Source organism: Galleria mellonella, unplaced genomic scaffold (assembly GCF_026898425.1).
Source record: "Galleria mellonella isolate WM207_F2 unplaced genomic scaffold, CSIRO_AGI_GalMel_v1 utg261, whole genome shotgun sequence".
In the NCBI taxonomy this organism is placed as follows: domain Eukaryota; kingdom Metazoa; phylum Arthropoda; class Insecta; order Lepidoptera; family Pyralidae; genus Galleria; species Galleria mellonella.
In genome coordinates, this window is record NW_026442057.1 from 123,436 (window position 1) to 135,476 (window position 12,041).

The window sequence follows — 12,041 nt, forward strand, 5'->3', positions numbered from 1 at the left end:
TTCCATTTTATTAATCCCAAAAAAAAAATTCAAAAGAAATAGTGGACTGTAACTAAATTGAAGGTGTATAGAATCAAGTTTAAAGTCATGTTACCAGAAACACAATGCTATATCAGTGTATAATGATTGGTAACAGATTTTAAAGTTTTTTTTTAAATTTTTACACAGTACAAGTAAATTTTTACACAGTACTTTTACACACAGATTTTAAAATGTATTTTAAATTAAAAAAAAATCGAATAATTAATAATGATTACCTGTCAGCTTTATTTGGCCTAATGCATGACTCAATGATGTCCCGTACTTCAGGTATTGTGACTTTCTCCAAGCTTTGAGGTTTCACTCCCTGTTCAGAAATTAAATTACACTTTATGGCTTACAAAAAATTTAATAATTTTTAATTTGGTAATAATTTGGTAATAAACAACAAATAAAAAAAAAACACTATACTCCTCACCTATCTACCTTATCCCACACCACTTAGGGATGACGTCAAGTTATTCTCTTTCATCTCTAGTAATTCGAGTATTTACTCGCTTCCAGCTGTACCACTACACAATCATTACATCTTTCACATTTCGCGGCGTTATATCGGCAGATGATCAGCGACCAATTCGGCGATGAATGATACAAAATGTAACAAAACCTAACCTAACTTAACAAGCACTAAACTACAAAAGTTAATAGGAAGCAAATAGGGTGGCAAGCACGAACCGGGTAATGAACATCTAGGGGTACAAGGACTTCTAAATGTTTATTTCTCCGTGCCTTATAACAGGGTATCCTAGCTTGAAGATCGTGCAACTAGCGTGATGATATAGTATGGCACTTATTCATCATCATTACAGCCACTATCCGTCCACTGCTGGACATAAGCCTTCCCCATAAACTGCCATAAAGAATGGTCCTGAGCCACCTGCATCCACCGACTCCTTCCAACGGATTTCAGGTCGTCACTTCACCTAATGAGGGGGGGGGGGGTCATCCTACACTGCGTTTGCTCGTACGCGGTCGCCACTCAAGAACTTTTCTTCCCCATCGGTTGTCGGTTCTTCGAACTATGTGACCAGCCCTTTGTCACTTCAATTTGCTTATTCTTCGAACTATATCGGTTATTTTGGTTTTTTTGTAGATATCCTCGTTTCGGATTCTATCACGCAAAAAGTCCCCGAGCATAGCCCTCTCCATTGCCAATGGTACTTGCTACTTACTTATAAATGATAATGCCATAATGTCAGGCACGAGTAATGTGGTAGGTAGGTAGGTGTACGTACCGAGACGACCTTCTTGTATATCTGCGCGGGCCCGGAGCATTCGCTGTAAGGGTACTCGCTAGTTGCCATCTCCAGCATGCACATGCCAAAGGCGTAGACGTCGACGCCTTCGTCGTAGTGCTCCTCGTACATTTCGGGGGCCATGAATTCGGGCGTGCCTGCATCACAACACACAACATATGTGTCTACCATGATTTATTTTCCGAAATTTCAGGGACGAACGAAACAGAAATTTGATGTTAAAATTACATAACACATGTCGTTTAAAAATGTTAAAATAACGTTCCTCTGTACTAGGATAGGATAGGATTGGGTAAGGATAGGATAGGATAGGATTAGGATAAGATTAGGATAGGATTAGGATTAGGAAAAGATAGGATTAGGATAGGATAGATTAGGATAGGATTTATGATGAAGGAAATGTTAAACTCCATTTACTGGGTCGATTTTACAATACAATACAATAAAAACACGAAATTCGGAATTTCATTTCATGGTAGACCACCAGGTGTCGTTGGAGACCACGTCCCATGGACACAGTAGCACATATCAGATCTGCACACCCACTCATCTCACTATACACACGCTCACACATGCATGCACTCACTTACACGCACTCGCGCACTTTTCACTTAACCCATAATAGTACATACAAGTAGCTTACACAATTTTACTAATTCATTTATATATTTGTATACTCTTATCTTAAATCAATTAAAATAGATGTCCTTGAGTTTGGAAGCCTGGTGATCTATAAGACGGGTTATCCTAGTACCGATACCAGTCTCTTAGAAAGATTGTTTTAAATTGTAACCTATGAACCTGTAAGTTTTATTATGTTGTTATTTTGTGAGAAAAATAAATATATAAACACACATGCAATGAAGAAACATCTGTAGATGACCAGAGGACCTACCATAAAATATTTTCCGAAATTTCGGGGAAGAACGAAATAGGAATTTTGTTAAAATTATATAATACATACCGTTTAAAATTATTAAAAATATTAAAATATCGTTTCTTTAGACTATTAGAATAGGATTTATGATGAACGAAACATTAAGCTCCATTTATCTATTTCTTTCTTTCTTTCTTTCAATAATAATTTGACGCAAGTAGGGTATTATTGCATTTTGATTAATATAAATAATTAAATAAATGTGTATAGAGCGAGTGACAGACCTATAACAGACTTGGCGAAGCTCCTATTCTTAAGTGTGGCGAGGCCAAGATCGCCGATCTTGACGCTGCCCGTGGTCCCTGTGATGAAGATGTTGTCGCACTTCAGGTCTCTGCAACACCATACCATAGCAAATACATTGTCAAAGTATTTGAATAAACCCGTACTAGAAACACATTAGCTGGCAACACTAACGAAGCAAGAGTATCGAAGCTCCTATTATTAAGCATGGATGAAAAATGAATTTGAAAATAAACAATTTTATTACAGTCTAAATTTGTTTAATACCTTATTTCCATATTATTTTACTCGCAACTTATAACAAATAGATTTTTTTTAATTCCTATTAATTTTTTTTTTACCCCCCTATGCGTTGCCATTCCTGAGGACTCAGGTGTTATTCCTCTGTACCCAGTAAATTCACGCCATATCCCACCCTTCAAACCGAAACACAGCCATGCAAACACAACTGCTTCACGGTTGAAACATTGATTTGAATCAAGTACTTGTAAATAGTATACACCACGTATAAAATATGATAATATCATATTTTTAGTCACTGTAGACATAGCAATTGCTACAAAGTCAATCGGACAATAGGATATTGTTATTATTTTACACTTTATGCAATAAAGTGTAAAATAATAACATAATAAATAAAATAAGATTAGTAGAGGATATATAACACATATAACAGGAGAAAATAAAGGTGAAGAGAAAACGCAGGAAAATACTGCTTACAGACAGAGATAGTAAGACTTAACAAAAATTCTAAAGCTTATTTAAGCGTTAAAAATATAAGTACCTGTGTATAATAGGTGGGGTCCTAGAATGCAGAAAGTTGAGTCCCTTGAGAATTTGCCGGCACCATGACTTCAGCACCTTGGGGTTGATACGTTTGAATCGGCGGAGGTAGCTGCAGACAGAATATCTCGTTATTGTTTTGATGTTTTTTTTTTTTTTAAATAGCTAACCTTGGCTGGCTGAATATGGCCAAGACAAACATTATTATTGTAATCCAAGGTATTATTCAGTAGTGTACCAATTTACATTGAAAACAGCGGGTCTACCATGAAATGAAATTCCGAAATTTCGGACTCAATTTCGTGTTTTTGTTTATACCAAAATTGGATCAATAAATGGAGTTTAACATTTCGTTCGTCATACATGCTATCATAAAAGTCCAAAAGAACAATAACATTTTTAATATTTCCAAACGGCATGTATTATGTAATTTTTACATCAAATTTGTATTTCGTTTGGCTCCGAAATTTCGGAAAACATTTCATGGTAGGCCCTCAGTTGTTATAAATGTGAATGAATAACAAACATCCACTTTTACAACCTTTTATATTAATATTAGTGAGAATACCTATAACAACTTAAAGCAAAAATACGTGATGGGCATAAGTACATACGCTTTTAGGGTCCCGGACAGCATGAGCTCTGTGATGAGGACGATGTTCTTCTTCTTGGCGACGGTGCCCTCCCAATAGTTGTAGAACCTTACAATGTTCGGATGCTGGAGTTTCTTCAGCATGTCCGCTTCCTCTCGGAACCGGAGACGTTCTGTCTTGTTCAATTTCTTCTCCTGTAATATGAGATTGGTGGGTTAATACACTTATTGCTTGATACGCTTTCTAATATTATAAACTAGCAACACCTTTTAACTTCGCATGAGTAGTTAGATCATTTATCAGATACACATGAGATATTGCTTTTTTTTTTTTAATAAAATTCAACATATAGTCATCATATTAGCCTTTAATTGTCCACTGTTGAACATAAGCTTCCCCCTTGGGGCATTTTGCTAGTAGTTGCCACGTTTGGCAGATGAGTTGGCAACAGTAGTTAGGCTTTAGAGATGTTTTAAAAGTAACTCTGCTGCCCATCTGTCGGCCATTGAGTTCCCTTAGTCGCTTCTTACGACACCCACAAGAAAGGAAGGAGTGGCCTATTCTACGCCGGGACCACACGGAACATCAACATATATTACTTATTGATAATTGTTGTGTATGTAGTCGTAGCTATACGTATACGTGTGTGGCTACGCCCACTCGTTCTCCTAAAGGAACGCGTCTGCAACTTCCTTCATGATGAAGTTCGGCATCAATTGATCGGCGGTTAACTTCACGCGGGTCACCGGGTCGAAGTTGTAGACGCGTTCCTTCAGAACGACGACGTAGCCACACACGTATACGTATAGCTACGACTACATACACAACAATAATGTAGCTCTCTATAGATGACAGGATTTTTCAAATTGTTTATGTATTTTTTTACCTTATCCATTACAAAGAAAAATCAAATTCTGTAAATACTTTGACGGTCCAACGATTCTAATTAAGAAATTTTGACATGTAGATTTGGATAGAATATCACAATTTTTATGCCTATCAATAAAAACATTATTCTGGTCACATAGATTAAAACCTAATTTTGTAGATATTAAATGGTTATGGAGTGAATGAGTGAGTGAGACGTACCAGCAGCTCGCACCAAGCGACAGCGACGCCGGTCTGCGTGTCGAGCCCGTGGTACACTGTCTTGAACGAACCGCGTCCCACCTCCTTGTCGTACTTGAAGAACCTGCACAATAAGTACTAGGCATATGTACCCCCTTATTTATAAACAATAAAACCTAGAAACTAACTATTATTACTATTTAACAGAGGGAAACTTTGTACAAAAGTCGATTGCTTGGGTACCTCTGTCCCGTTCGCGTTTCAACCGTGAAGCTGTTGTATTTGCATAGTTGTGTTTCGGTTTGAAGGGTGGGATATGGTGTGAATTTACTGGGTACAAAGGAATAACACCTGAGTCCTCAGGAATGGCAACGGATGGAGGGTATCATGGGCGTAACAGTATACTCTGTTATGTCCATGGTACTGCTCATATCTATAGGCGACGATTACCACTTTCCATCAGGTAGGCCGTAAGCTTGTTTGCCATTCTAAGTTGTATAAAACAAAATATTAGTGATTTCAATCTTTTTCTTTTATTCTTTTACTAATCTGCTCATTGGCAATTTATTCCTTATTGAACAATAATCCAATATGCTGTTTGGATATCAGGTTTGAAGTTTCTTTTTATATGATGAGGCCAATGGATTGGCCAGCTCTCAGTCTCTGTCTGTAAATCTTTCTACCAGTCCTTGGATACTGTGTCTTTTTAATAGAGAGAAACTAATATTTTTTCCAAACCTTATAATTGAGCGGCGGATTTCACACTATTATTTAAATTAAGAAAATAGTACGAAAGAATAATTAAAACTGTGTCCACAAAAAAACCGTGTTCAATTGTAACAAAACCGTTTTTGATTTAAAAACTAAGCTACTGAACCGATTTTGATAAAATTTCTATGCGACCAATCTGTATGTATATCCTTTCGAATTAAAAAAAAAAAATTCTAATTAGTTTACAACTAACAAAATTATCAACAGTTACCTTTACAAGGTGTAAAGGTAACTGTTGTATATCAATAATTATATGTCAGTATTTTTCTAGAACTACCCTCATTGTTATTACTTTTTTATGGAATAAGCTATTATTATGTAGGGTACTAACACATAGTCTGTCATCAGTTGTAATACTTGATTCACAATAAAAAGTCATGATTATTTGGTGTTATTCCTTATTTGATATATAATAGTAACAAACATTCTTCACGACTCTGGAATGCGTTTCCTGATGCCATTAAAGAGACTACCGACTAAACCATCTTTAAAAAAAAAACGTTCACGCTCACTTCTTTACTTTATCTGGGCAGTAAGTGCTTTATATTATTCTCAATTTCGTGTATAATATAGTATATATCATATATGTGTAAGTATATTTGTTATTTATATATATTTATTCGTCGAATATATGTAATTTTTGTATGTATGTATATCAATAATTACTAGTACCGCGTTCGAGTATTTTGACACTTGCCTATGGTTGACTGGGAAAGAATGCTTTTAGCATTAAGTCCGCCATGTACACATATATGTACTAATGAATAAATAAATAAAACTAAAAAAAAAAAACAAAAAGAAATACAACCGTATTCAGAACCTCCTTCTTTCTGAAGTCGGTTTAAAAAACAAAATGAATAAAGTTACATAAAATATTAGCAGTTCTGTAGACATACCTGCCACATGGCGATACCCCAATGGGCTCCTCCTCATCTTCTTTGTCTTCCTTCTTTTCCTTCTCCAACTCCAATTTATCCAGCTTGTATATAGGGCTATATACCAGACCTGCAAACGAAAAACAACCTAATGTATAACAAAATAAGGTCTGTGAAAAGCAGTCACTAAAATACTACAACATGTCCATTTACGTCATATACACGTTCGAATGTAAAATGCATATTAGTCAACATAGAAATATGTCGATTAATTATAAATTTTAAAGACGTTAATATAACATTAATATTAATTATCCAATTAAACGACTTATTAACAAACTCATTGGAAATAAAAACGGAATTAAAATAATTAAAATTAAACTTATGTAACTTATTACCAGTAGAAAACTGTACAAAAATCGTTTGCTTGGGCACCTCTGTCCCATTCGTGTTTCAACCGTAAAGCAATTAATTGTTTGCATGGCTGTGTTTCGATGTGAAGGGTGGGATATGGCAGTAAATTTACAGGGTACAGAGAAATAACACCTGAGTCCTCAGAAATGGCAACGCATACATGGGCTAAACAATACACTCTGTTATGTCCATGGTACTGCTCATGTCTATAGGCGACGGTTACCACTTTCCATCAGGTGGGCCGTCAGCTTGTTTGTCATTCTAAGTTGCATAAAAAAAAATACTAAAGTAAGAAACAATAAATTATGATAGAAACTTACATTACAACAAAACCTTGACAACATTAACAGTATTTTAACGTATTATTTTTAACAACTTCCAATGTTTTTTTTTTATTGAGCTTTTCACACCTCTCCACAACCTGTTACACTCGTAAACAATAAATGAATAAATAAAAAAAAATATAGGTACGTCGAATATCGGTAATCGTTACTCACTTTACCTGTTGCACTAGTGACGTACTTATGAGAATTCTATGACATATAAATAGCAATATTGCGACAAAACAATATTTGAGTCATTATCGAGGCATTAAATGAAATTCAGGTTAATTCCGAATGACGTATGACATCATTTGTATCGAGTGCAAATGTAAACAAAGGATAATATCTTGACGCGATGATCAAGACATTGTGAGATAACCTGAATGATATCGATTATGTTAACATTGAAAAGTGATTTGGCACTATTTTTCAAAGATACTTCGTCTCCTTCCTTTTTCCTCGCTCAGGTTATGGAACGAGTTCTCCATTTGAGGTTTGTTTAAGAGACGGACGGAAGAGCACGGGCTTCTTCAAAAAAGAAATAAAGAGACTTCTTCAGGGTCATCGACGTGCATGCAATGCCTTTGATATTGCTGGTCATATTTTACAATAACCACTTATTATCAAATAAGTCAATGCCATCACAAGAGTATAAAAACAAAATTTTTATGCTTCGCCGCGATACTGCCTAGTCGTTAAGTACTTTGAGTCTAATAGAACTTGGAACAAAAGTCGTTCGCATAGGTACTTGTTTTAGTCATGTTTCGACAGTGAAACTTCACCGTAGTCCATAAAAATCGGAATGCATGTAATATCAGTAACGCTCCAATATTTATATATTGGGTTCCTCTGAATATTGATGGTGGAAAAAGAGGTCTTTACTCATTTGTATATTGCGACTATACCAATCTGATATTTATCCGGTATCTATCTATTTCTATAGAGTGTATTTATTTAGTTGTTTTATTTCTATATTATATATTGGAGAACCAGTATTTAATATGTCCTTTATTGGGACAATATCATAATGTATTATGTTATGCCCATAATACTGTTGATGTATATATATATACGTCTAAGTGATATCTAGGTATTTACTGAATATGTGCATACCATTCTGCTGTTCCTCCTGCTGCACCTCACCGGTGGGGTCGGTGGTGGGGTGTGGAAGACGTTGCTGTGTGGCAGTCTCTATCTCGATATTCTCCTCCTGCAAGTGAATTATGCCAGATTTTGTTGATATTTTGCTAATATAAATATCATCACTAAGGCTACATACATATCCTATCCAATTAAAAAAAAAGTTGGTCTTGCCTGCTAGTAGTACCGGTTATTTTCCCCCTTATTTTTAACCCTTTTAGTGTCATTAAAAATAAAAATACCAAAGAAATCTTTGTCGTGTTGATGTCATTTACCCTTGTCTCTAAAAAAACTGTATCTCAACCAAAAATTATCCAATTTTAATATTTTTTTTACAGCGAGCTAAACAGCGACTGATTTCACGAGCGCTATGACGCTCGTGGCACTTTTAGTTGCAATGCGCACGAGCGCGATGGCGCTCGTCGGCACTCAAAGGGTTAATTTCCAAACAATTACAACCAAAAAAAGTGAAAACTAGGTCTTAGCCTGTCGAGTTTGAGAATCAAAACTGAGAGAAAACGCTACAGAACATTTTTCGCAATGATAACCTACTCAAGCACAAATGACCCTTTGAAAAATACATTTTTCATCTTGAAGTGATAAAGAACTATCGCTACCAAAATCTTTCTATAATTCCTGTCACTAGCAGGAATTCCTAGCGAACTCTAGAAATGAGCCATCACAGGTAGGTTGTAGTGACACAGGTTTAAGAGGCTAAATGTGGAAAAGGGAGGTTGTATAGCTTACCAGGTCCTGCTCCGATATGAAGGCGTCGTCCTCGAGCCGCGCGACGAGCTTGTTGCCACTGTCGTCGAGCTCGGGGTCGCACAGCGCACCCGTGCCGGAGCTGCGGCGCCGGTAGCCGCCCACGCCTACGCCCACCCCCACGCCTACACCCACAACTGGCTGGCTTGCCTGCAACGGTATTACAAAATGATTTAGGGGGGAAGGGAGAGTCAGTAATAAGGATTAGCGACTCAATTGCTAGAGAAATAACGTAGCATTTGAAACCTATACACAGTTAAAAAAAATTGTGTTTCTTATTTTAAATTGCTTCCCATATAATATTTAGGAATTGCATTGCGTAGAAAAATTTGTTGAGCCATTGGTGCTCGCTTTTAACAAATGTTCTGTAATCAGTATTTTTATGGTTTGATGGTTTTTAAGTTAAACAAACGCCGAAGAGACGGCTGCTCACGTAATCCTGGAATGTGAGGCTGTGGCCCATCAACGTTTAGAAATCCTCGGAACGGTGAGGTCGCTCCGTGAGGCCTGTGAAGATCCCAGGAAGTTTCTACGCTTCTGGGCGGAGCTAGGTTGGCTGTACTAGCCACGATTCATACGCACAACGGCCCAAATGAGAGGCTAAGCACGGAAAATAGAGTCCCATTCTCATTTCACATTTCGAGTTAAACAAAATAAGATTCAAAGTTTTTCCTATCAATAATGCAGACAGAGTTAGCAATATATTTTCATAAGTTTGAAACAATACTTTACTTGCTGAATTGGACTGAACTGCTGTAGAACCTGACCTGCCTTTTCATTCTCACCTATCATCTGTCACTGGTGCCCCGCCAGTATATACCGTTAGCGCGGGCGGAGTTGCCATTCCATTATATTACATTAAAAAAAAACCTGATAAATATATCCTATCACATTTTCATTAAATTTGATTGAGCTGTTTCAGAGATCAGCGGGAACGAACATGGTGATACGAATTTTTATATAAATATTAAGATTTCAAATACAATATGTATTATTATACCTTTATAATACGGGGTCGGCGTAATATGTTAATAATTAAGATGAGAGTAGGAAGGTGATGATCAAAATTTCAAATTGGGTCAAATAAGGTATATAGCACTTACGACGCTGGTGGTGAGCGAGTTGAGCATCTCGAAGGTGTTGCTCTGCTGCGTGTGTATGATGGCCAGCGCGTTGTATGGCCGCGGGCCCAGCACCGGGGTCTTCATCACGCCCACCTCGCTCCCCACCACTACCTGCCGATGAGATAGGAGTAACATTAACATCAAATCCAATTAGAACTCTGAGCGGTGACAATCCAGATGAGCAATGTATCGATGTGACCTGAAGATCCCATGGTCAAGTCTCAGGAATGGCAATGCATGGGGGGTATCATGGGCGAAACAGTATACTCTGTTATGTGCATGGTACTGCTCATGTCTATAGGCATGGTTACCACTTTCCATCAGGTGGGCCGTCAGCTTGTTTGCCATTCTAAGTTGTATAAAAAAAAGATATACCGAAAACATACTTTGAATGTCTTCTCTTTGCCGTGGACGGTCTTCTCCTTGGGTGCTAGCACGTTCGAGTCGAGGTGGTGGGCGGGTTGAGAGATCTGGTGGCCATGGCCGTGGAGGCCTGATGTCATCTGAAATTGGAACAATATTGTAATTACCACTGGGAAATATGTTGTCTCCTATTTGTTATATTGCTCTACCACCCGCCACGAATTCTCACGGTTTTTTTTTTTTTTGTAAAATTCATTGTTACAAGTTAATAATGTAATTTTGTACAGGTGAAAGAAGTTATTATATAGGATAAGATTTTTTTTTTTAATTTCTCCATTATAAACAAAAATCAAAGGTTTTCTTTTATAATATTAGTTTAGAAGTTTAGATAGAACATACTGTTTTTCTTTTCTCTGCCGTAGAGTTACATTATAGTACACTGGGTAGTGTACGTTTTGTGGAACGCTCCAGAAAATTCGTTACTACTCGTAAATACCATTTTTTTTTATTCGTAGGGAAATGCATTATGCAGACCCAAACACCCCGGGGGAGGCGTATGGGTACTGCCGGACTCCTACCGGCTAAAACCACCACGGCATCCCTCGCCGCGCCATAATGTTAGGAACCCGGGTTCCCTTTCGTAGTCCACCGAGTCGTAAATACCATAAATTTCAAATATTATTCTGACTGAATTGTGGATGCACGTTTATATGAGCCGAGTGGTCCCGGCATAGAACAGGCCACCCCTTCCTTTCCCGTGGGTGTCGTAAGATAAGGGATGGCGAGCGATGGGCAGCAGCGTCCCTCTTAAAACATCTCCAAAGCCTGTGGTTGCCAATCCGCCTGGCAAGCGTAGCAACTATTGGCAACTCAAAGGGGGAGTTGTGTCCAGAGTTTATGTCCAGCAGTGGACAGTTAAAGGCTGATATAATGATCATGATGATTTACATGATTGGGACCTCAAGTGTTACCATACCAAGTTACATAAAAAGTATAAACACAAGTTGCAATTACCAATTATCGAAATCGTAGGTTCAAGAAAAGTAATGTAATGTTCTTTTTTGAGTAAGTAAAGCCAACTTTATAGTAGCTATTCAAGTTAAATATTTACTCTTTGTCGGCGGCAGAAGGCCGAGAACTTTTGAACACTAAAGTACACTTGAGAAAAGGTTAAAATTTTATCAACTTGTTAGAAGACAAGGCGCAAGGCAAACCACAGCGAGCGCTTTGCCCATTGTCTTTTTTTATGATTATATTGAGCGATTACGTTTTTAATTCTGAACCGATTTTCACGATTCTCTTTTTGCAATCAATAGAGTTTGCTCCCATATTGATTTCATATTCATT

The 12,041-nt window shown here is 37.2% G+C and overlaps 1 protein-coding gene across 2 annotated transcripts in view; it reads right to left on the reverse strand.

Moving 5' to 3' along the window:
• The window catches only part of LOC113521066 (uncharacterized), a 67,299-nt gene that overhangs the window by 29,587 nt on the left and 25,671 nt on the right, over window positions 1–12,041 (reverse strand). The window contains exons 3-13 of one of the 2 annotated variants that reach the window (XM_052894973.1): window positions 10,718–10,834; window positions 10,311–10,442; window positions 9,190–9,357; window positions 8,416–8,512; window positions 6,587–6,695; window positions 4,941–5,043; window positions 3,873–4,045; window positions 3,260–3,370; window positions 2,457–2,566; window positions 1,275–1,432; window positions 258–346 (exon numbers count right to left, since the gene is read on the reverse strand). In XM_052894973.1, the coding sequence (XP_052750933.1) occupies window positions 258–346; window positions 1,275–1,432; window positions 2,457–2,566; window positions 3,260–3,370; window positions 3,873–4,045; window positions 4,941–5,043; window positions 6,587–6,695; window positions 8,416–8,512; window positions 9,190–9,357; window positions 10,311–10,442; window positions 10,718–10,834 (1,367 nt within the window). Of the gene's footprint in view, window positions 1–257; window positions 347–1,274; window positions 1,482–2,456; window positions 2,567–3,259; window positions 3,371–3,872; window positions 4,046–4,940; window positions 5,044–6,586; window positions 6,696–8,415; window positions 8,513–9,189; window positions 9,358–10,310; window positions 10,443–10,717; window positions 10,835–12,041 lie in introns of those variants that run through there. The other variant, XM_052894972.1, reaches the window with a different exon arrangement.